The following is a 24,256-nucleotide window of genomic DNA, read 5'->3' on the forward strand; positions in this document are numbered from 1 at the left end:
TTGTGCAGCATCATGCTTAACAGATTTTTGTGCTATTAGTGAAAACTTTTCCCTGTTTCCTTTTCAAAATATGAAATATGAAAAGAGCAGCAACATTGGTTTATGCAAACAAGTCCTGTACAACTACAGAATATGTTTTGTAAACTTGAAGTTGAAATCTGAACTGCCAAAAAGTTCAAGTTACCTTTTTGTTGTTTCTATTCCTTTTTTCAGAGGGGTCATGTATCAGAAAAAGTTGAGAAGGAAGACAAGTTAGAGAAACAGTAAGAAAATACGTACTTATGAATGGTATTTTTTACATCTGGCTTTAAAAATCCTAGAGTTCAAAGTGAAAAATTCTGAGCAGAACAAAAACATCATTAGCAATTCAGTGTTGCTTTCTCACTGACCAGGTTGTTTTGACAAGCATGGCTGCGTGTTTATATACATAACTCGGACACACAGTTGAAGACATAACCTAAGATATAATGAAATTTTTTGTAGTGTAAGTACTGCATGCTAATGCAGTCACATAAACATTGTGATTACTCAGCCAACTGATTAGCATATTGTTAGGAGTGTGTATTTTTCTTTTCAACTATAAAAGAAACATAACACTTTAAAAAACCACAGAAAATGAGAGGCTTGTTACCAACTAAAGTCTTGTATGCTGTTCTTAATTTGTAAGAACGACTATATTCACAATAGATTTATGGCAGCTATACCACAATTACAAAAACTTTAGTGTATTAACCCTTCTTATGCTAGGAAGTGATATACAGCAGACGATTTGAACAAAACCATGTCTACGAGACATAAGCACAATGCTGTGACCTTCACAGCAAAAGTGTTTCTGGGAGTTCCCAGCCAGGCTACCGAACAACAAGAGACTCTGCTTACTCAAGTACTGGTCTGTCAGTATTTCAGTGACTATTTTGACAACGACTGATTATTATTCTGCTGACCAGTTTCAACATTTCAAAAACCTCAACCCTAACTCTAGTTGGCACATGGCTGAGAGATCTGGAGGTCATGCTGCCAATTAAACTACTTTGATTGAATATTTAACCTATTCAGTAGGAAGTACAGATGTTTCAGTGCCATATTAAATTTAGTGGGAATTTTCATTTAAAGCTATGTTTGAAGATCTTACCTTTTGTTTTTTACACTGCAACAAAACTGGCATAATGAAACAACATACTGGAGTTTTGAGGAAAAGTGGGGATTGGATAGGAAATAGCAGAGGAATTAAGGCGGCTTACATCTTTCCTTTCATAATCCTCTCAGTGGAATCAAAAAGCAGCTACCAAAATGTAAATTCTTCTGGATGCATAAGTATTTGTCTTCAAGCTACCATGTGCGTGAACACAGTCTGTAACTTACTGTTGGTGGTCTTGCTGTGGCTGCTCAGGAATGTGCTGAATAACTTCATAAACCGTACTTAGCATATCCTGGCCTGCGACAAAGTCAGGGCCAGGAACAGATTGATTCGAAACCTAAAACCAAGAAAGTGTATTCCTACTGTAAGGACAAATATGAAAAGATTCAACAGAAATCAAACTGTTAATGTAACTTGTAATTTTCTAAACTTTTCATCAAAGTTTTTCTTGTGGATTGAACAGGTAATCTCTGCTAGTTTATATTTCATTTTGGGTAACTTCTCATCATATTAATAGCAAGGTAAGTAATAGTTTTAAATTCATTTAGCCCCTTATAGGATTTAGGATGCAACTTTTGCATTTAATACAGTTAATATTTTATATTAATGTACCACATTTCAAGAAAGGAGCATTTAATAAAGAGAAAAGCAGGAGAACAGACAGTAAATATTCAGGGCATGGGTTCAGCATAAAATTCCAACTGGCCTGTCGAAGAGAGAGATATGCATGGAATTTCCATAAATCAAGTAATAATATTGATTGTTCAGCATGTTAAATACATTAATTTCCTCTATGTCAGGACAACAGATTTACCTAGACTCCACATCCATAAAGAATTACCAGTCTTTCTGCCTGTACCCAACCTCCAGTTCTTCATTTTCTCCACTTTCTTATTTTCTCCTTTTTCTGCTGACTAAAATGAATCAGTGGAGCAAATGCTGACTTTATCTGCAATGTTATACATTTGAGTAGCTGAACATAAACCAGAGGATTTTTTCTTGTTCCTCAAAATTTTACTAGAAATTATAGTAAGTTTCATTGCTTGTGCATCTATCCTGTCATTCTTGTCACTTGCTCTCTCCCTCCTGACCTACTAAAGCCCTGACTCTGCAAGAATGTAATATTGTGATATGATCAGCTTAAGAGATGTAGAATCATAGAAAGTTTGGGTTGAAAGTCCCTAAAGGTCATCCAATTCCAACCCCTCCGCCATAGGCAGGGACATCTTTCACTAGACCAGGTTGTTCAAAGTCCAATCTGACTCTGAACACTTCCAGGAATGGGACATTTGTAACTGAGGCAACTTCCAGTTGCCTCATCATCCTCACAGTAAAGAATTTATTTAAGCTAAATATACCCTCTTCAGTATAATATTGCAGTGTGCTTAAGGTTGTAATGATCTAGGCCCTGATCTCTAAACTTAATAAGCCTCTTACTGGCACAAACTGTAACAGAAGCAGTTCAGCTGCTCTGTTTTCTAGAAGTCTTTTATCTCTGCTGCTGTAAAAGTCTGTCCTCTCCACTAACATATGCAGTAGCACTTTAGCCCTATAAATGTGTATTTCAACCATCTAACTCCATCAGAGAAGATAAAAAATTAATCTATGACTGTTTTTTGACATCATGTATTATAAGTACTAATCATAAAAACAAATTAGGTGTGACAATGTGACCCTGTGACCATGCTTTAAGAGCTCTCCCTTACCTGACCAGATTGATGCTCTCCAGAGTTACAAGATTACACTGCTGGCAATTTTCCCTAGCCAAGGGGAAGTCTTTCTTCTGTTTCCTCCCAGTTTTACCGTTGTCCCTAAATTTTGTGGCCCTGTTTCTGATTTCTTTTCTTTGTCCTTTTACACCATATCAGAATGATCTCCAACTACTATGCAGTAATGTCAGCAAAGACACAATGCAAGGAAGCAGCAAATGTTGTAGGATTTTTTTTCTGGTAGCAGAATTCCTTTGCTTAACTCCTCCCCCACAATACATTAAACCAACAAAATAATTTTTTGTGAAATACACCTGGGACTTACCTTAAATTTACATTTTAAATAACCTCCTGATACTTTTCTGCACTGCCAGGGCTGAATGTTGCATGAGCAGAAATGTTAGGGTCAGGGGAGAAAATGGCATCACAATAGTACACTTGCCTGTGTAACAAGTGGTTCAGTGCTATCCAACTACCCAACATTACTAATATTCTTTTAATATTCTTTTAATATAGGGTACTTGAATGGAGATTGCTGTGTTTAGAGCTTGGTTATTCCGTACTTCACTATGTTGATGATGAAGTACTGAAGTAGTAACAGGAAAGAAAGAGCAAGTACTGGGTAAACAATAGCCACGAATATGGTGTCATATAGACATCTGTAAAAAAGCAACAGAAGTAAACCCACAGAAGGATTCTGGTACAGATATCTAGTACACTTAGAGAAATAGAAGAGAAAGTGTCTGTTTTTGTTGTAAAATCACATACCCTAGAACCACTGGTAAGATCTGGGAAAGTGATGAACTCATATATCCCAAAATCATCTGAAGCGCTTTCATGTCCTAAAGGTAGAACAAAGATTAAAAAAGAGATGTAATATGAACTTGGAAAATAATGACGGGCAAAGTATTTTGCCCTAATTTTTAAAACAGCCGAATACTGCTTATGTGATCTGCTTTAAAACACTTTCCTGCCCAGTTCCTAAACTGGTGTGGAGTGAGGCAGGAGAGCTGCAGAGCTGGTATGCATGGCACTTGGTGATATCCCACACCTTGTTCCAAGCGAGGAGCTTCTTGCTAATCTCAGCAACAATTTTGGTAGAGACATTCATACTCCCTATTCTGGAAGGCTAAAATGACCAATTTACTTTCATTTCCCATAGAAAAGAGGCTAAATTAATAAACTCGGCACATCTACAGTGTAGTGAGGCAGTACCACCTAAATGTTTAACAATTCTGAGAATAATAAAAGGGAACATGGTACCAATAGGTGCCACATTATTATTTGGGACTTCAGATAGAGTTTGTGTTTAGATGTAGGTAGTCTCTTTCTCCACCTTCCCACTGTCCAGGAGATGTGAGGCTCTTGGTTATCTCTTGGACATCATTCCACATCAAATTAATGACAATGTTGAAATTCTATCCTTTGATATGACTTTAATGGACCCTCTGTGCTCAAGTGAATGTCCTACATTTGTGAACTTCATATGCTTCCCTATACTTGTGCATGTAGCAGTTTATGGTCTGCTCTGATGCTTTGGTAGAAAGGAATGGGAATAAAAGTGATATCCTTTCAAAGGATGGCTGGTGTCTAGCATCTCCTGCCTAGGATCATGTGGGAAGAATAGTGGAGGGAAAAGAGACTGTGAAAAAAACCACTCTGGGTCCTGGTAACACAGAGAAAGGCAGCAGAGAATATAACAGAAGGTTATATACATAATACTCCAATGTCATTAGCTCATAATTTTGATCAGTTGATGCCATTAACATTTTAACTAACATTTCACTGCTATCCCAGAATAACACTGATTTAAGTCATATTGGTGACAACAGTGGAATACAGGTATTCCAATCCCAGAACACTGGGATTAATAGGTAGAATTAAAGACAACAGTACATAATGCTATGAGCTCTAGGCATGAGCTGACCCCATGCTGACTTCCCATTTAAGTCTTATCTTAATTAGGCTATCACAGAGGAAATCAACATAAAACTACACTTTTCTTCTTTTCCTTTAATTTTTTTTCTGTATGTGGGGATGCTATTTTGCTGTTTTTCTTTTTCAGGAATGGACTTTGACCCTATGCTCACACTTATTTCATTACCATTACCTGAAAATGCTTGTGCCTTTCTGTAATCAGCCTCTGCCCTAGAAAACATAAACATGTTTCTCAGTTTGACGTCATAAGCCAAGGAAAGAAAATTAATATGATAAAATGCAATTTTCTGGAGGGAAAGTACTTTTAGACCTAAGATGAATTATTTTTATACCTGCTCTGTAGTTTCTGTTGTATCACTGAAAAGAAGAAAAAGAAGAAGAAAAAAAATTATTCTTTTTGTTCCAATGGTCCAAAAGAAGAACTGGACTATGCTTAACTTTTACATACCTTTATGTGGCTGATATCTTTTCCATAGGAATAAAAAGGTCATAGCTAGGATCAAAAATAATGAAATTCCTGTTATTACTGCAAGAGAAGACAAAGATTTTCCTTTCTGGGCCAGCTTTTCCAACCCTGTGACAAAGAAGATGAGTACTGTATTTAGTTCCTTGTTCTTTATAATATGCTATAATAACACTGAAAAATGCATCTTTTAAAATTATTCTGAAGCTAATAAACCTGCATGGAAATACAAAGCAGATGCAAAATTTGGGTCCTGTGAATGGGTAATATTTATTTTTCCCCACAGATCTCCTGAACTGAAAAAGCAATGACATGAATATCATAAAAGACTTCAAAGCAGATCAGTGCCTAGAGCTAAATGAAAGTCAGTAAATGTAATTCAAAAATTACAGCATCACAAAAAGAAGATGCCTATTATAACTTGAGGTATAGAGACACTGAACTGCCAAAAAGAGGGTGCAAGAGCAATTTGTGCTAGATTGAAGAGAAATCCCCCTAGTAGTAGGAGCTATAAAGTAGGAGAGGACAAAAGATTCATTAGACTTTTTCTAAAGATTTTTAGATCACTGACAGTCTGGTTGTTTACCAAACCACATCAAAAACCAATAAATTATAACGGAATCACAGAACCAGTTAGGCTGGAAAAGACCGCTGAGACCATCAAGTCCAATCTATGACCAAAGGTCAACGTGGCATTAAGTTCTATGTCCAGTATTTCTTTAAACATCTCCAAGGATGGTGACTCCACCGTGTTGTTTATATTAATATTTAAATATATTCAAAATATTTCTTTCCTTTGCTCGAGTCTTTTACTAGGATATGCATTAGCAGAAATTTTCCAGCAGGATTGCAAATAATTATATACCTACAAGCACATGGAAAATATTTGTATTGAATTTGAAAGACAAGAATGCAAAAGTTAGGAAATGCAGACATATTTGCTCGTGTTCTCCTAATTTCCTCCTTTTGCTCTGAATTGTGCAGAATTCATGTAATTAAAGGACATGTCCCATACAGGTAAATTATGTTGCATATTTGCTAGTGTCAGATTTATTAGTACAATTAAAATGTATATTATTTAGCTGGATGTACTTCCAGTAGTTGATGAGCTCTTGTGCAGAGGGCTAGAACTGCTTACATCTACTTACTATGAATTACTATGCAATTCACTGGCATTGTGCTGCTACATGTGCAGTGGTTTCTATAAAGATTAAATATAAAGATTTTTAGCCAGATGTGCCCTAAAGATATGGGACAATAAATCATTGCAATTTCACTGATTTTTTAATAGTTCTTCAGTGTACTGCTTTCCTTAGGAAGAAGAATCCTAAATGCTGGAGAATCAGATGAGTCCTTAAAATAGTTCTTTAAAGTGAGTAATTTCAAATGTAGACTCAATAAATCACGTCTCCATAGATATATTAGTGCAGAAAACAAAAGCATGCTCTTTGCATGCATTTAACACACTCAAGCTGACTAACCTTGAAAACTGAGCAATGAGATATCTCATCTTATTTTAGAATCTTGGTTAAAAATGAGTAACAACTTGTGCAACTATTGATATAATTGTAACTTATTAAAATAATTGTTTTCTTGATAATTTTTAGGATTAATTAAGCAGCTGTCCCATGGGGAAATTATGTAAGGTCTTCTGAAACATCAGAGTTTTTGTTGCTACTGAAAATGGAGTTTCCAGTATTTTGAATGCCATAGTCCAGGCTCTGTATCTAGTATTATGGGGGTAAGGAAAAGGAATATGGACAATTTTCATAATCTTTGCTTAGTATGTTTATTCAGTTGCAATCAGAATTTAGCCTGAGCAGCTTAGGTGAGAATGAACTGTGTGTGAATTCGTACTTCTTAGAATCAGTCAGTGATGCTCTGTAAAGTGTAGCCTTGACATCTCCATTTAGTGCTATTTGAATAAACACTCATCAAAAAGAAAATGGTTGAAGAGGGCAAAAATTATCTTTTTGTATTTTTAAATACTTAGGATAAAATGTTTTTACAAGATTTAAGTAAAATATTTGTAATTATGAAATCTTTTCTTTTAAGTGCAACTAAACATGATGCTGGGGAGTCCTCCCTCCTTTTTGGCCTTTGAAAAGAAATCTCAGTTGAAGATCTTATCTTACATGAACTTCCTGGAAAAATGTCTTGTTTATTTCTATAGACATGTAGCTCTGGTTGCATTTTCTTTCACTATTAACTGCAATATTTAGTTTTAAAGTGCAGTGTTCTTATGAAAATCCAATCCATCTTCCTTCCAGCATACTGAAAGCCCTGAATTCATGATGCAGCAGTAAGTAGCCTGAATCATGGATACCTCTTCTTGTTTACCAGACGAACAAATTTGTTAGCTCTTTGCTCAGCACAAGAGAAATTGCCTTGTTAAATTTTCTAACAGGCCATCTAGTCTATCTTGTTGAACATTAATAGCATATGTCCCTTTTCTAGAAATGCTTGTATCCATCTGTATTGAGAAGAGGTATCAGACTTCCTCAAGATCTTGTTCTTTGTTCTAGGTTTCTGGAGATCTTCTGAAAAACTCTTTTGTTGCTATTGAACACATTCATACAGGAGCTGAGGTTTTAGTGTATGATAAACAAAGGTATGTGTTCTTCAGAACCCAGCAATCAATCCAGAGATTCATAAATATGACAAGGAAATAATTTACATGAACATGGTAATAAAATCCCACAAAACTTCAGTGTCTTATTGGGTTGTGTTCCAAGCTGTGTCATACTGCAAGTAAAACCTGTATCCCACAGAAGTCCAAAAGCCCTTTTACTATATTCTCAGCAAGACCTACATTTTGATACATATTCTAAGAATGGTTTCCCTTTTCTGGGGCTGAAAACAGCCCACTCAGATGTTACACTTTAGAGCAATGAAGTTACATTCTTACCTACAGACATAACAACAACTGTGAAGTGAGTTTGGTCTCGTTTTCCAGTCACGTTGTTGAAAGCACAGCACATGTAATCTACTGTCTTCTGGGCCACTTTATCAGATACAACTTCCAGATGGGGTCCATATTTGATTACTTGAGTGGTATTGTCATCCCTTTGAATCCACAAATAAGTATTTGGTGGATTTGAATCTGCTGAGCAATCAAACAGTACAACTTCCCCCATGTCAACTGTAAACACTGTCCCGATATTCAGACCTTTGTCTGATTTGACTTTAAGTCCATAAGGTCCATCTGCATTGGGAAAAAAAGGGAAATACAGTAAGAAAATGAGAATCAAAGTATATAGTTAAAATTTAATCAGAAGTGTATCTTTGAAGTTAGAATATCTAAGATAGACTAGCCTTCAGAATGGCTGGCATTCAGTCATTTCAGTGAAAAGGCTTTCAGTTCAATAACTGGATCTGTACTAGGCTTAGCCCAGGCTACATCCACCTAATACTGGTCAAATTGCTGTTTAAGGAAAAAGCATGAGTCTATGGATTTCTCAGTATGATAAAAAGAATGAAAACTGAAATCAGTTGGATTTCCATGAAGTAAAGGAACACGTCTTCTTCGGGAGCATATTTGATTTCTACTTCAATGCCAAACTTACTGGCATAAGTAAATTCCCTACAAATTGGAATGTGAACAAATTTGCCTTATAATGTTACCTTCACTGCAATAATTTACAGTACAGTAATTATTTAGGGAACTAACTTACAGGTATAATATTGAGTGGGGTGTGCCTTAGATAAGTTCAGAAAAATTTTTCCACAAATGACTGCTAGAATAAACTCTAACTTCCCCCCCCATTTTAGTAGGTTTGTACTACTAAATAATACTTAAAATAATTATGTAACACTTGATTAAATAATTAAAAACACTTAAATAATTGCTTCTGTAATATGCTTTTTTTCAAGAGCAAGTTCTTGTGCTGAAAGTTGTTTTTCTGAATATAATTAGAAGAAGCATATGTTGTTCTATAGTCATGTGTTCATTACTCAAAAAATTGAGCAGATGAGTATTTTTAGTGTAACCTGCATAGGAAAATGAGAAGGGAAACAATATACTTAAATAATATAAGATTTTTTATCATGTTGTTTTTACTAGAACATTTCAGATCATTGAGGTTTTTATATCTTTATGTGTTAAAATTATTCTAACTGTTATTTAAGGATAGAAATTCATGTAGGGAATATAACAATCAAAGTGTGCCTTATTAAATAACTTTTTCTAGTTTAAAAAAACAAAACCAAACCCTAATCATTTAAATGTTGTTAATTCCCTGAGGCCTTACACGAATAATCAAAAATGAAAAGACCTAATACTGACAGAGCAAAAGAAGAAAATATGCAGAATATCTTTTTGGTAGGATCCCTGAAGATCAGTAAAGCTGCCTCATACAGAATGGTATGGCACAAAATGGGCACAGTACTGTGACCATTACAGACAGTGGAATTCAGTAATATTTCCACCTTCTCGTGGTTGTCTGGAAGAATTAAGATAATGTACCTGGGTTTGAATGAGAAAATCCCTGGTACATGAAGCTGCACACTTCTATATTTCAGACTTTATTTCCCACCAGGAAATTCAGGACGATGTTAAAACATTCTCTAATACACATTTCTACTTACTGTTTTTTTTTTTTTTTAAATGAGACTCATTTATTCTTCAAGAACACCTAAGCCACCAACACATAACACAAACCAGGCCATTTGTGTGCGCCTTTGTGTTTATTTCTGTTTATTCAGGCTTAGACAAGAGACTATAGATCAGCATATATGACATCAGTTTAGTCCACTTTGAAGCAAATGTCCGTATTTCACAACACGAAATTGTCATTTTCTCTACTTACTTCCTAGTGGTAAGCTTTTGGCAGTCTTGTTTTAAGGAATGGCCAACATCACACATAATATTTACTTGGGAAATAAAATACAAATTCACTTCAGCATGAATTAGTGCTGCTCTCACCTACATTGCAGTTGCTACTCTGAAGAATCATGGTTTTTGGTTAAATTTTAAGAGCTGGGCTGCTTCCTCACAGGTTCTGCAGTTCCTGAGTAATTTGCTTTACCGTCTCCAAGAGCCAGCTGACCCTGGCTGACCATTTCTGTGAAGTACAGACCTATACCCCCCTGTTTTGTCTTGGCTGGCCTCACTTGGGTTGCATGTTTCTGTGGAAGAGGAGCTTTTCACAGGGGCTTGCCTCTTATAAGTATTTACTTCCCTTTTTGTCAGATCTGAAAGGAGAAGGGATGTACTAGCCTTTGACATTTTTCACAAATGAAATAAAGCCCCTCAAAAACTATTTATAGGCAGGAACATGCTTTTTTTTTTTTTACTTTTCATATTTTCATAGCAATTCAATGGTTCTTCCAATCCAATTCTCCTTTCTTAAGAGAATTAACTTTTATTTTCACAGATAAATGACTTTGATATGTGTTAATAGAGGTTAATGGTGAGAATAGCTGACTGGTTTCCATGCTCCCCTCACTGTAGTGGGTGGTTTGCCACAGTCTGCAAAAGAACCAGAACTGAGTTCTGCTTTTTTGTCAGCATCATAACGGTGCAACATAAAGAGATAACACTGAGAATTATATTTTAATGAAAGCTGCAAGTTGAAAGAAATCATTATACAAACACTGACACACACTGGTTGGGAAGTAAGTTTGAAAAAGAGATTATCTTAAGAAATAGCAAAATCTCGAGAAAATCTGAAAAGTGGCATTCCTTGCTGAAGTCAACACAAGGATTAGGTAACCCTTCTGCTCTGCCTGGAGCAATATTTTGCCTCTCCTGGGCACTGTGTACATCAAGGTCCCTAAACAATGGGTAACTGACAGCTATACACAGCTTCAAGGATGATCCTGAAAAGCAGGCAATTAACCATTCTTTCACTAGTACTAAGTATATTCTATCTTTTGGAAGACTTGCGGAAGAAAATCCCACTTAGTCTGCCGAGTTCAAATCCATCAACACAATAAACAGTGTCTGCTGCAGCATACAGGACAGCAGCTTCTTCCAATCTTGAAATAATTTGTTCCTGAGTCACATGACTGCAATAGCTATGATCCAGGCTGCATTATGATCATAACTAATGGAGAAGCAGGATAATATTAATAAGACATGAATTAAACCCCACTTTTCATACTTAGTAAAAAAAATGACAGCCTTCATAGATCCCTCAGCTCTTTTTTCTCTTTCCACTATTGTTCTCTACAGAAAACTGCCTTGTCTCAGTAAAGCCAGTTAACTAAATGAAGTGTAAAATAATAAATCAATCTTTCTGAGTAGCAATTTACTCTTCTGTGGGAATATTTCCAATTGCTCCTATCACTACGAGACTGTTACAGTTTCCAAGCAGATGGCAGGTATTTACCATGAGTGACCTTTTCTTTATCACCTCCAGTAACTCCCTCACAGCAATGACATATGGCAGAGAGAGATCCTGGGGCCTGTTCTGGATTGTTATTGACAACTGGAGCTGGGAGACAAAGTACATCTGCAGAGGCTGCACCAAATTAGGTGACTTCATATAGCTCAGGAAGTAAGACCCCAATTTCCATCACTGACTTGGATATCAAGAATACCACAGGTATTTGCAGTCTTTCAGCATTGCATTGTTTGTTCTTAATACTTTTTCTCAGATTTTACATTATGCACAAAGCAAACCCTCAGTTCTGATGAAGGACATTCTGAAAATGCATATACAATAATATTTACACACATGGAGAAAAAGGTAATCTCAAGGTTTTTATAGAGCTGCGTATCATAACCATTTAAACAGCAAAAGATTCAAATAATGTGGACACTTAATAACTATGAGATTTTAAAATTTTGGTAAACAATAGGTCAAAAACAGATTTCTAGTTTAGAACTTGTAAAGATTTTTTAAATTTGCTGAAAAATGTGTGTAATTGAGTGAGGAAGAAGGGAGGAAGCAGTAGTAGAGCTGGGACTGAAGGGCACACACATGATCAGAGCAAGGGTCCCAGACACCTGCCAGTGTGATCAGTGCTCTGGACACAATCCTATGTGCAACAGGTCAGAAATTCAGATCTCATACGGGCTGTGCAATAACCAGAGCTGTCTGAAAGGTAACAGAAGTAGGAGATGTTTTCTTGCCTGACCCAACTTTATTGCATGGGAAGAAGGCTGTCAGGTTGGATACAGTGTTGACAAGTTCTATGAAGGTATTCTTTGAAGACAGACCTGTATAAGGCCAATTCACAGCTCAATAAAGTGAGAAAAACGCAGAGATTCATACACCTTCAGGCCTCATGCTTAGCACTTTAAGTACAGTAATTGCACGATTACAAGCCGCACCATTTTGACTAAAATTTAGCTCCCAACCCGGAAGTGCGGCATATACTCCGGAGTGGCTAATACATTAACAAATTTAGGAAATTTCCAAACCTGGAAATGAGAACCTGCAAGCGCGGCGGCGCTGCCTGCCCCTGACAAGCGCAGCAGTGCTGCCCAGCCCCGACAAGCACGGCGGCAGTGGCGGCTGGGCATGCCCCTCTCCCGCTTCCTGGCAACTGCGGCGAGCGGGGCCGGGACCGATCCCTGGCGGCTGCCCCGAGCAGGGCCGAGCCAGTAAACCCCGCCATCCCGCGATTCTGTAACTATTTGGCAACTTTGTTGCACACGGGTCCTCTCTGCGAATGACAGAGTGGTTTATAATTGGGTGTGGCTTGTGTATGGACAAAGAACGAAATGTTTGCCAACACCCGGAGATGCGGCTTATAGTCAGTGCGGCTTGTAATCGTGAAATTACTGTACATAAGCGAGATTGTGACTCTACAAAAGTAGGCATATAAAAGTATGCTACCTTGAGGAAAGAATGTGTTTGATTATTTTTATTTTTAATTACAGTAATGATAAGTTGAAACTCTATCAGTGCCGGTTATTTCCTTGTTTATCACAATTCCTCTGTCTAATGAGATAGAAGCTCAACTAATATTTTCCCTGTTTAGGACTCTGCGACTGCTTCTTCATCTTCAAGTCTGCATTGTTGTCAATTTAATAAGCCACACATAAGCTTGTATCAGCTCATATCTAACAATGTTCTTCCTAATCTTTACTAATTTAGGCAGTTTTTTTCTCTTCTGGCGCAGTGTAGAGACCCACCCCCCCCACACTTTTGATGCAAGTCATCCCCCTATCCAATTTTTCCAAGTTGTAACAAAAAACCCCAAACAACTAGCAGAATAGATAATCAGAGATGAAAGGAGATGAAAGGAGGAGGAGGAAAAGATGAGAGCTAGAGATATAAGAGATGTAGGTTCTGAATATATTGGTAGTGCAGTCATAACAAGTCAAGCATAGGCTGCCTATGCAGTGCCTGAAGAAAGCAGAAATGAGCACCAGCCCTTGGCTGGACAAGAATCCAGTTCCAGTCCTTGCAGCATTCCTTCCAGACTGGGCCACTGGGTAAACTGGCCATGTCTGAATAGGACTAGTGGCAAAGTAGGTCCTGGCCTTCCAAATTTCAGCTCTCATCTGAGAAGGATAATTCAACCCCTGAAGACATGAGGATTACAGCATAACAGGTCACATATGTGTAGCATATGCTATTTGAAAATTGAGGAGGCAAAGAGAATTCCTGACATAGACCAGAATGAGAAGGCCCTAAGATTTATCATATAATTGTTGAATGGTGATTAAATAATTTTTTTTGTTTCCTTCAACTCAATTAGTTTCTCAGGTGCCTTCATTTTCAGGTAAAATACCAGGTTATTTTATAGTTTATTCTTCTGTAAAAAAAGGTCTTTATGCAACGCTTCCTGCTCTCTCATGTTTCCCATTTGATTTCCCATTTGGAATGCAATCACTTCTTTCAGCTCTAATTTTGCTAAGCCTGACTGTGTCTCTTCTCCATTCTTGTCTTTCTTTTTTCCCAGTTCAAGATCAACGTTCTGGGATCTGCAGGGACTGCATGAAGTATTGTACATGTGGTGTTATCTTCTGTGTGCCATTAGCATTCCTTGTTTCCTTGTTGAAAATCCATTGCCCACTCCCCTAGAATTAAATATGTCTTTCTCATGCCTGAATCATGCTGTCAGATCATAGATTTCTCGTGATAGCTCAATCACCTAAGCTCACTGCCTTGATTATTTTCTAATCAATCTCGATTTTATTAGCAGAAGTCCATGTTTTTTATTCTCTGAAAGGGCATGCCCATTTATTTTTTTACTAGCAAATTTCATCCCAGCTCTATTACTCTAAGTCATTCAGTCCTCCCATTTAACATCATGAATGAACTTCATTGAGATACTCCCTATCTTCTTTCGCATGCCATTAATGGAAGTATTAAAAAGGACTGGACTTGAAAAGATCTTGAAGAAACCCACTAATACCAGTTCTTCAGCCTGGTACTTCTGCGCTTAGCTTTTTGATACTATTTGGTGCCACCATTTATAGCGATATTTTCATGCATAATGATCTCATTATTCTTTTCCTTTGAGTCACATCTGAAGACGTGTGAAAATCATGAAGCTTCTACTTGAATTCTGCAACTGAGACTGATCTTCACAACTACACAACACTGAATAATTTTGTTATCCCATTTTAAGTTAGAGCTACTACAAACAAGCTCAATTTGAATGCAAGTTCATATACAATGTTGACTCAACATTTTTTTGCCTGTTTTCATATTTGGAGGCACTCCTTCCAGCAAGATCATACACACAAAGATAATAATGAATATTTAACATACTCACAATATATGGTTGGTGCAATTATCTCACTTTCCATTGCACTGACAGGGTTAGATACCAGACAGCTGTAATTCCCAATGTCTTCTTTTACTACAGGAACAATTAGAAGTGTAGCATTGTTTGATGAAAAGGTATAATTAGGGCCAGCATGAAGACGCTTCCCATTTTTCATCCACTGGTAAACTACCCTTGTACCTCTATCCACAGTACATTTTAGGGTAATATTCCCTACATACTCCACTACTCCTGAAGATGGTTCAGTACGTACAGTTGGCTTTGAGACTGGAACTGTAAAATAAAGAGATATGAAGAGTTGTTAAAGTGACAAGCCATTATATTACAGTCTTCATGGTCAAGATGATTCAAATAGAAATGATCATTCTCTCTGGAAATTACTAATATTTCAAATTTTATCTCTTAAATGTAGTTAAAGGTCAAAAAAAAGAGGTCATATTCTCAGCTGGTGACTGTAAGAGTTGTTATGGGGCATAAATGAAACCAGACTGTTTGTATTACTGGTAATAGGATAAAGGCTGCAGTCATGTGTACCACAGCCTCTTGACTCATACACAAATCACTGAGTCCACAGAAATTAAAAGAGCACAAAGCATGACACTGCCCACTATGTGTGACCTCTCAGCATGACTGCTCACAGCCTTGCCCACATTGGGCACCACTGAAATCTGGGTGATCTGTCATGAGGATGTCTGCAGACTGGGATGGGTTTGGGAGTTAAATGGCAGCTATAACTTTGTCATCTCAAGATGTCATTCATCTCATTCCTTCCAAGCTCACAAGCTCAACAGTTACAGGTTTCCCTCTGTAAAATCCATAAATTACAGAAGCCTCTTGTCATCCTTTTAGATAATTCTTTTCCATTTTCATGTTCTTTTTTTTATTTTTTCTTTTTTTCTTTTTTTTTTTTTTTTTTTTTTAAGTAAAGAGGGAAATTCAGTATGTTATGAATTCAGATCTGGGCTTCTTTTACAGACACAGGGCTACAGTCACCAGCAAAAGTCAATGGCTTCTCTCTATTAAGTTGTTCAGGGAAAAAGACTACAGTAAATTTCATGATTACAAGCCACACCAAATTATAAGCCACATGTCCAGGTGTCAGCAACGTTTCGTTCTTTGTCCATATATAAGCCGCACCAGATTATTAGCCGAACTTTCATTTGCAGTGAGGATCCATGTGCAACTTTCACGAAGTTGCCAATTAGTAACAGAATCGTGGGATCGTGGGGTTTACTGGCTCAGGGTCAGGTGGGCCTGGCTTGCAGCCACCCCTCCGGGGCCGGGCTATGCCTGCCGCCGCCCAGTGCCGCCCCTCTGGGCTTGGGGCATGCCTGCCGCCGCCCTGCACCGCTCCTCCGGGGCAGCGGGCTCATATTTCCGGGTTGGCAAATTTCTGAACTTTGTTCATCGCATGTGATTATAAGCCGCACTTCCGGGTTGGGATCAAAATTTTTATCAAAATGGTGTGGCTTATATTTGTGAAATTACTATATTTGAAATTCAATGCATCAACATGACAGCACAGCAGAAACTGATTAAATCTTATTGTTTAGAAGTCTAATTTAATCGTAAATGTTTCTATACCTGTTCAGCTTCTCTTACTTACGATATGGAAACATCAATCAGTATATTAATTTTGCCTAAAGATCACATATTTTAGTATTCCCTCCAGCAGCAGAAAACAACATAACTTAATTGTTAACATTTATTCATGTGTGGTTGCATTAAATGAGACACCATTGTAACTGGATACTAAGAACCAGGACTTCAAAACTATTATAACTGTATTTTCAAAATGAAGATACTATCTTTTACTAACTTACCATCAACAGCTACTTGAATCTTTTGACTTGCAGCTATGGTCCCATTTCCACGGACATTGACTTTTACAATGTAATTGCCTTCATCACTGAGATGCAATGGATTAATCCTCAAAGATGCATTCGGTGGTATAAGGGTAAACTTGTCCTGGTATTCCAAGTCTGGCACTACTCTTTGATTTACAGAGCCAAGCACATATTTTGGATTACTTTGAGACCTCTCAAAAAGCCAAATTATCTGGATTTCAGAAGCTGTAGCATTGAAATTGTAGTCAACAGAAAGATGAAGTGGTTGCCCCTCAATACCATGAATGGTGTGAGATGGTACTGTCAATTTTAAGGCAGAACAAATCCCTGCATAAAAATGAAAGAACAAACAAATAAACAAACCCAAAACACAAACGGAAACCCCAGAAAACTCATATGAGAAATTCTCACAGTGAAAAAACTCTTAAGGCTAAAACTTACATTTTTTGCATGGTTATAATTCAGATTTTAAGTACAAAAGGGGCAGGAGCTCATTGACCTTTGTGAAGCTGGATGTAGCTACAGAGCTCTAGTCTCAAATTATACAAAAAGCCAAAGAAAGGATCTTTCATGTTGAAAGTTTGACAAAAATGAGATAATGTACAAAACATCTTCCCTTTAAAATATTTCATATTTTCCAGGTGTTACAATGTCTAACAGTCTTGGATAAACTCAGTTTTAGGATTTTTTCTGGGTTGATTCAGCTACAGAGGAGCTTCTTAGGTACTTTGCCAATTATACTGAGAAACTGACTGAAAATATGATAAGCAGAATTTTCATGAATTCTGACTAAAACTATATATAATCATTGCTGCTGACTGCTCTGTACCTGTAAGACAAAATTCAAGAAACAATACAAAGCTCAAAATACGCAAGTATTCCAGTTATAGGACATTGGCAGAATTAACCCTTGCTGTTGATATGTTCAAAAGTGAAATTTTCAGCTACATGATTGTCTGTTTTCCAAGAATTCTGTCTCTGTTATGGTGCAAAAAGGCCATTCCTCAGTCAATCATTGTCTTTCCTATAGATTTTTAACATAATTTTTCCTTGTGCTGGCCTAAGACATATTCATAGAACACTAAAAAGAAACTAAAGCTTTAGTCTTGGGACTAAGTGATTGATTTTTCACATTAAATTTTCCACAGCACTCATGAGAACAGCAATGATGTAAAGAATTGACATTAATGATCTCACTATACAATTTTAACTGATAGGACTTTAGAGACAAAGAGTTTAAGCCCAGAAAAAAATGGACAGCAAAAATGCAAACTCATTTTGGATGATCAATTTGAAATATTAAGGACATAATTTTTCAAAATACATATAAAAAGATTTTAGTATGTTCAAGATGCAACTCCAATTGACTCTAATTGCAGGTTTGATTGCTCAGATTTGTGCTCAATACTGCTGAAAAGCACACTTCAAGTGCTAAAAAACCCTGGGAAAAAAGTAACCTTTTATAAGTAAGAAATGTAAAAACTGTGATTTAAGTAATCCATCTATTACTGCATAAGAACACAGTGGAGACTGAGAACATGCTGCCCAGGACAACACACAATGCTTTCACCATGCACCATCTATTCTTTTCCTGCTAATGATCATTTTTGGTCGGACTTGATGATCCTTGAGGTCCCTCAAACCTGAGATTCTGTGATTCTTGACATGCTTCCAAACACCTGTAACGAAAAAGTAGCTTCCCAGCTGATGTACATGGAATAAATTTCTACCTGGAAAGAGCTGGGTGGGTAGGGAAGGGCAGAAGGAGCAATGTATGAAAAACATGTGACTGTATTCACTCATATCTTGCAAAGTTAACTTTGTTTCTTACATTTCCTAGTTCCATACTATTATTCCTTGTGATGGAAATTTTTAAAGGTTCATTTATGTTTAATTTCATAGGTTATTTGACAGAAAAAAGATAAATTCAGTAGCATAATATGGTATCACTGTACGTCTTTTGGGTTAGAATTATCAAATTTCAGTGCACAGTTGTTTGCCACAAGGTAATGGCAAAGCAAACTTGTTGGGGATGAGGGTGGGGACACAAAAAGGGACTGATGGTTACAGATACAGCAGTAATGCCAGTAATTAATGTCATAGGTACTCTGGAAGGGCATGCAAAGTAGTAGAGCAGAGCTGGAGTGTGAGTGGACTGGCTCACGGGCAGCCAGCAGTGCTGTACAGAATCTACCCCAAAAAAGTAATTTTGTGGTTGGCTTCCCTTTTCATAAAGCTGAGCAATATTACACTCAGCTAAAGAAAGCTCACAGAATTTCTGTGGGCATGGCAGGGAAGCCAAAGGAAAATGCTGCAGAATACTAACTGGGAAATACACAAAAAGACAGTGAAATCCTTTGACAGAAGGTCTGGCAAGCCCCCATTAATAAGGGCTAAGAAGGAAGCAGGCAGAAGGCATCAGGCTGCATGGAATGCAATTTGCAAAGGACTGGCTGTGGTTCAGACGAGATAGGAAAGCAGGGTTAAAAAAAAAAGGAAGAGTGTAGAAAAAATGTGGAATGGCTTAAGTGGAGGATACATAGGACAGAGATATTTACATGCTTAACTTTCTAGATGAAAAACCTAAAATGGATGATGCATATCAAATTGAAGCCTGCTCTCCAACACCCTTTTAATGGTATTTTTAGCCTGTTGCTCTTGCAATTTTCTAACACTGCACAACTCTTCAAAGCTTGCCAGACTCTGGATAACAGAACATTAAGCATTTTGTGGGTTGTTCTAACTTCTCAGACACTAATATGCTCCCTGACAACATTACAGTACAAATCAGATTTAAACTGCTGTTGTCCACTTGAAGGAGAAAGAGAGTAACTCCTCAGTAGAATCCTTCATGAAATATTTAATGCTGGAGATCTATTTCATATAACCTACCAATTATATAACCACCCATTTCAATTTTTAGATCAACTGGAATGAAGTCAAAAACATCTCTCACTGAGAGATGTGTAAAAGATCTGTCCATACACTTATTCATTCTTTATGTATGAAACTGTTCAATTGTTTGGTTTATTTAGTTGTCAATAACATGCCAGTAACAGAAGCAGTCCAATCATAAAATATGGAAAACAAATAATATTTCTCACAGATCTGTTTGAAGCAGGTTTTGTGAGCACCAGGATAACTGGGACCACCAATATAGAAGGTAACAGCATAAGAGAGTAATGAAAAGAGAGAGAGTCGGGGCTGGAAAATTTTGTTTGCAACTAAAAATTGTTGGAATAGAAACTGCAAATTAACTTTGTTCCACTTGATTGAAAAATGGCCCTGTGTAAAATCTCAGAAAGATATTTTGACCTGCAATTAAGGAAATTCTTTTAGCTAGGACCAGAGGTGGTGAGGGCAGAAACCCCATTTTTCCCCTCAGCCCCTCCAGGCATGGCTTTAGATAACTCCAGTTCTTGTTGCTCTCTGGCTTTGCTGGGGGTGATTCTGTGGGATGCCTGGGGCAAGTTATTAGATAACAGTGTTCTGTCAAAGGCAAGGGTTTTACAGAAGCAGTGGTAAAAGCATATTCTGGTCTTAGCAGAGACCATGTCTTCTGCAGTCTGGAATATTCTTTATTAAGAGGGTTATCCTCTTCCCTAGAAGTGTTGTCAGGCAGTGGAATGGGACACACAGAGAAGTGGCAGAGTCACCCTCCCTGGGGGTACTTCAAAGATGTCTAGGTGTGGTGCTCAGGAACATGCTTTAATGGCGGAACTGGCAGTGTTAGGCTAATGGTTGCACTTGATGCTCTTTAGGGTCTTCCCCAACCTAGAGGGTTCTATGGTTCACTTGTATTTGACAAATTTTGATTTTTTAATTTAAACTGGAGACTGTTATGACCAATCCTTGAATTAATGTTAATAGCAAAATCAAGCCAGTGTGTCAAACTAAATTCATATTTATCAGGCCCAAATTCCATAAAATTTAAGCCTATCCCTACAGCTTTACAAATATAATAAACTTTTTTTCCAAGATGATAGAATTCCAAAACCTAATTTTGTATAATGTAAGGGCTGTACCACAACGACCTCCATTTGGAGCTCAGTGATCTGTGCTTTTCTTCCATCTCACTTCGCTGTCACCAGTATTAGCAAGGACAACAGAATTGTTGTTGACATAAAACAAGGGCTGCAGTTTTAGTTTAAATAAAAAACTATGACATAACTTTTGAGTTTATGGCATAAACTGAAACCTGCCTAGCAAGGTTTTAGCATTCTCTGAATTTAACATGCACATCTCCTTGTTAAAGTGAGTTTGGATTCTCAACTGTTTTTCACTAGAAAAAAGTTCTCCTGAACTTGGTGCAAAATGTCACTAGATCAGTGAAACATTTTTTTTCCCTTTTTACAAGTACGTTCATTTATGGAAAAAAACCCAACCAAACAAGCCAGATGTAATGGTCCAGGAAAGCTGCAATTTCTATACTTCCATTTATATAATGGAAAACTTGGGAATATTCTTCCCTGGATTGGGATTTTTGCCCAAGAAAAAGTTCCACTGAGCTCTGTTACAGGACTTAATTTTATTTGCTGAGGTCAGTGCCTTTGTGTCATGTCTCCAATGCACCTGATTCTCATCATGATATGGAGTATGGGCAGTGCATTTCCCTTTCTAGAAAATGTGTAGATCTGGATAAGGATGTAAGACTTCCTGGTGAATAAACCTGTACTCTAAAGCACTCTGCTTGCATGACAATAACTCTTGTAGGATTTTAATTAAAAATATCCAATAAAGTGTTAAAGTAGCACATAGTCACTGTTTTTTATTAACCAAATATGTTTCATTTTAAAGAAGAGATCCAAAAATTGTCATATAAACCATCAATCATTAAGAAGTCAAAAGTCTTGAAAAAGTATTGAGCTCAAAATTAAGGAAATTAAGTGACTCTATAAGCTAGAACTGTAAGGTTCACAAAGAAAAGTTGTCCCTATACATGAATGATTAGAGGATGCACTACATTTGTAATATTATGTATTTCCTCTGTTGACATTTACAAAGAATTAAATATAGAAAAGGGTATTTACAGTAGTTTGTAGAAATAAGCTTATCTAACATTTGATCAGAGGATATTTCTGTCAAAGTACATAGAATATCTATTTTTTATCCATTGCACGAATAACAAATGCACACTTAAAAAAATGCACCCAGACACCAAACAAATGCACTATTAATGGGGAGATATTCTTCAGTTGACTAAAAGCTTAATTTAGTTTCAATACCAATTACATTTAAATATTGCACATAAATTACTTAATCATAAAGAAGTGAAAAATAATGTATCAGTGCTGTCTCAATAAATTTTTAAAGAAGTGTGTAACAGCTTCTGTTAATCTTTGGTTCAGAACCTGTCCAGCCTTACTTGTTAAAAGAAATGCACAATGTATATGTTACTCAATAAAATGTAATAATATGTATTTAATCAATACCCATGTTTTAAATGCAGATTATGTATATTTAATCAACGCCAAGTTTTACATAGAGATTATGTATAGCATTAATTTTTCAGTTCTGCTGAAACTTTAGCTTCACTCATAAAACAAGGCGCCACTATCTGATGAAAAGCTTTTAAGCTGCCTTCCTGAAATCAAATACCTGACAATACAATGGAAATATCTTTAAATTTATAAAGATGTATCTTACAGAATCAATTCACATTTCCACAATGACAAATCAAACATAATTTATACCGTATCTTACCTACAAGCAGAAAATATAATTTGCACTGTAAGTCCCAAAAGAAGTTGGCTAAAGGGCTCCATGAAAGCATCCTGTTCCACACAAATGCCACCTTCTCAGCACTAAGCCAGGGCTTGGACCTGCAGCTGCTGGTTTATTTGCTAGGGAAATCAGCAATGAGTTAACAGGCCCTATCCTGTCCCCTGCCTTAGGTGATTTGAATATGTGTATACAAAGAACAAAGGAGTGGAGCACCTGTTAGATGAGGACCCATCTTCATTGCCTCTGACTTTATCATAACCCTTCCCCAGCCGTCACAGCAAATATGACACAGAATGTAATAAATGGGGCACACGATACAAAGTACATTTAATTAATAGAAGTAAGTAAACGCACCAAGTGAACAGGTTATACAGTTATTAACTTCCTTTAGCTACAGTTTCATAAAAAATACTGTGATGCTACATGCTTATTTCAAACTAAAATTAGTATTCAGAATATTTTTTCAGAACTTTTCTAATGACAGCCTCTCATTTTCTGTTACAAAAAAAAGAAAAACCAAAAACATTAAACAGTTGTGAAAGAGCCTTACTAATTTTTTTCTTAGCACTTTCAAGCCTGTAAATTTTCTGTGTTTTTTTCCTAAAGTATAATTCAGCAAAGAATTAATTCCCCTTCTCTAAACAACATGTGATTTCAAGTGCCTCTGAGACATCTTTGAAATTAAAGTCCTATGGCTCGAGTGGACAGCTTACTACAGTTGTTAACTGCTGATTATTGTTTCTTGTCCATTAACTTACATCAGTTTAACTTAATATTAATGTAGGGTTTGGATTTTGTCCAAAGCTGTCGCTCACCACACATATCAGCAGCAAACTGGACAAACCCCCTCAAACCTGTGCAGTAACAGTTTACAACAGCAAACATTAGCAGCGACAGAGATGGTTTATCCATACAAAACCACACAGTATTTTTCACTAAACAGCACTTAGGCAGACTATTACGGATTAACAAATATTAGGCTAGACTGTATCTTGCTTTCTGCAGGAGCAACTGGCAGGAAGGTATTGCCTCCCTCTCACTGTGTGCTAGGAGCAGGGGTCCAGCAAGGTGATAAGCCCCCATCAGAAGGGCTGAACAGTCAAGTTTTATCTTAGTTAAAGAGAGGTGAGAACACCCAGATGCTTCCAGGTCCAATATAAGAAACACAAAGGTTATTCCAGCAGAAGGGTTAATAAAGCAGCAGTGGTCCCACCAGAAATAGTATCACCACCCAACATATGTCAGGAGATGAAGAAGATATTTCACATATTCCCAAAAGCTTTCTGGCTCCATTGTCCTGCCCACTTGAATGCTGTTGTTTATAACCTGCTTAATCCACCTAAATGTAGGCTTGATATATCAAATGGCAACCTTTCATAAAACCTAGAAATTATTAGCTGCTTGATTTCACCATGTAATAAAATATTGGGCATAGGTTCTAACTAAGTTCTAACTGAAATGATGGGACTTTTAGCATTGGAATAAAACCCATGTTGGAATTTAAAGAAAATAATAATAAAATAAGGAACAGATTACCACAGTTACGTTTTTCAATTGTCCTGTCATTTCCAGCATATGAATATATTCTTGATGTCATTAATATACTGCAAGTTTTTACACAAATTGACACAAATGTCGTGCATATGAAAAATGGAATTTTTTTCTGTAGAACTGTAGCTTGCACTAGTTGCAAAATGGAATTTAGACTTAACACAAATCAAACCTCCCTCCTTTTGAACAGAAGCAA

The 24,256-nt window shown here is 36.9% G+C and overlaps 1 protein-coding gene across 1 annotated transcript; it reads right to left on the minus strand.

The window, feature by feature from the left end:
• Positions 1 to 1,358: 1,358 nt before the first annotated feature.
• Positions 1,359 to 22,558, minus strand: HEPACAM2 (HEPACAM family member 2). Its single transcript, XM_033074486.1, has 9 exons — positions 22,489 to 22,558; positions 16,762 to 17,112; positions 14,927 to 15,211; positions 8,157 to 8,453; positions 5,234 to 5,359; positions 5,118 to 5,142; positions 4,958 to 4,995; positions 3,616 to 3,689; positions 1,359 to 1,475 (listed from the first exon to the last, which is right to left on the minus strand). The coding sequence occupies exons 1-9, from the start codon at positions 22,556 to 22,558 to the stop codon at positions 1,359 to 1,361; spliced, it is 1,383 nt and encodes a 460-aa protein (XP_032930377.1).
• Between the last annotated feature and the right edge of the window lie 1,698 nt (positions 22,559 to 24,256).

This window comes from Catharus ustulatus, chromosome 1 (genome assembly GCF_009819885.2).
Source record: "Catharus ustulatus isolate bCatUst1 chromosome 1, bCatUst1.pri.v2, whole genome shotgun sequence".
In the NCBI taxonomy this organism is placed as follows: domain Eukaryota; kingdom Metazoa; phylum Chordata; class Aves; order Passeriformes; family Turdidae; genus Catharus; species Catharus ustulatus.

What these genes read in the sequence shown, in the direction of transcription:
- HEPACAM2 (XM_033074486.1), bottom strand. Translation starts at nt 22,558, where the DNA reads ATGCTTTCATGGAGCCCTTTAGCCAACTTCTTTTGGGACTTACAGTGC. An exon ending in AATTGCACCAACCATATATT is followed by an intron (nt 8,454 to 14,926) that starts GTGAGTATGTTA and finishes TTCCCAATGCAG; the next exon opens with ATGGACCTTATGGACTTAAA. An exon ending in AAGATATCAGCCACATAAAG is followed by an intron (nt 5,143 to 5,233) that starts GTATGTAAAAGT and finishes TCTTCTTTTCAG; the next exon opens with TGATACAACAGAAACTACAG.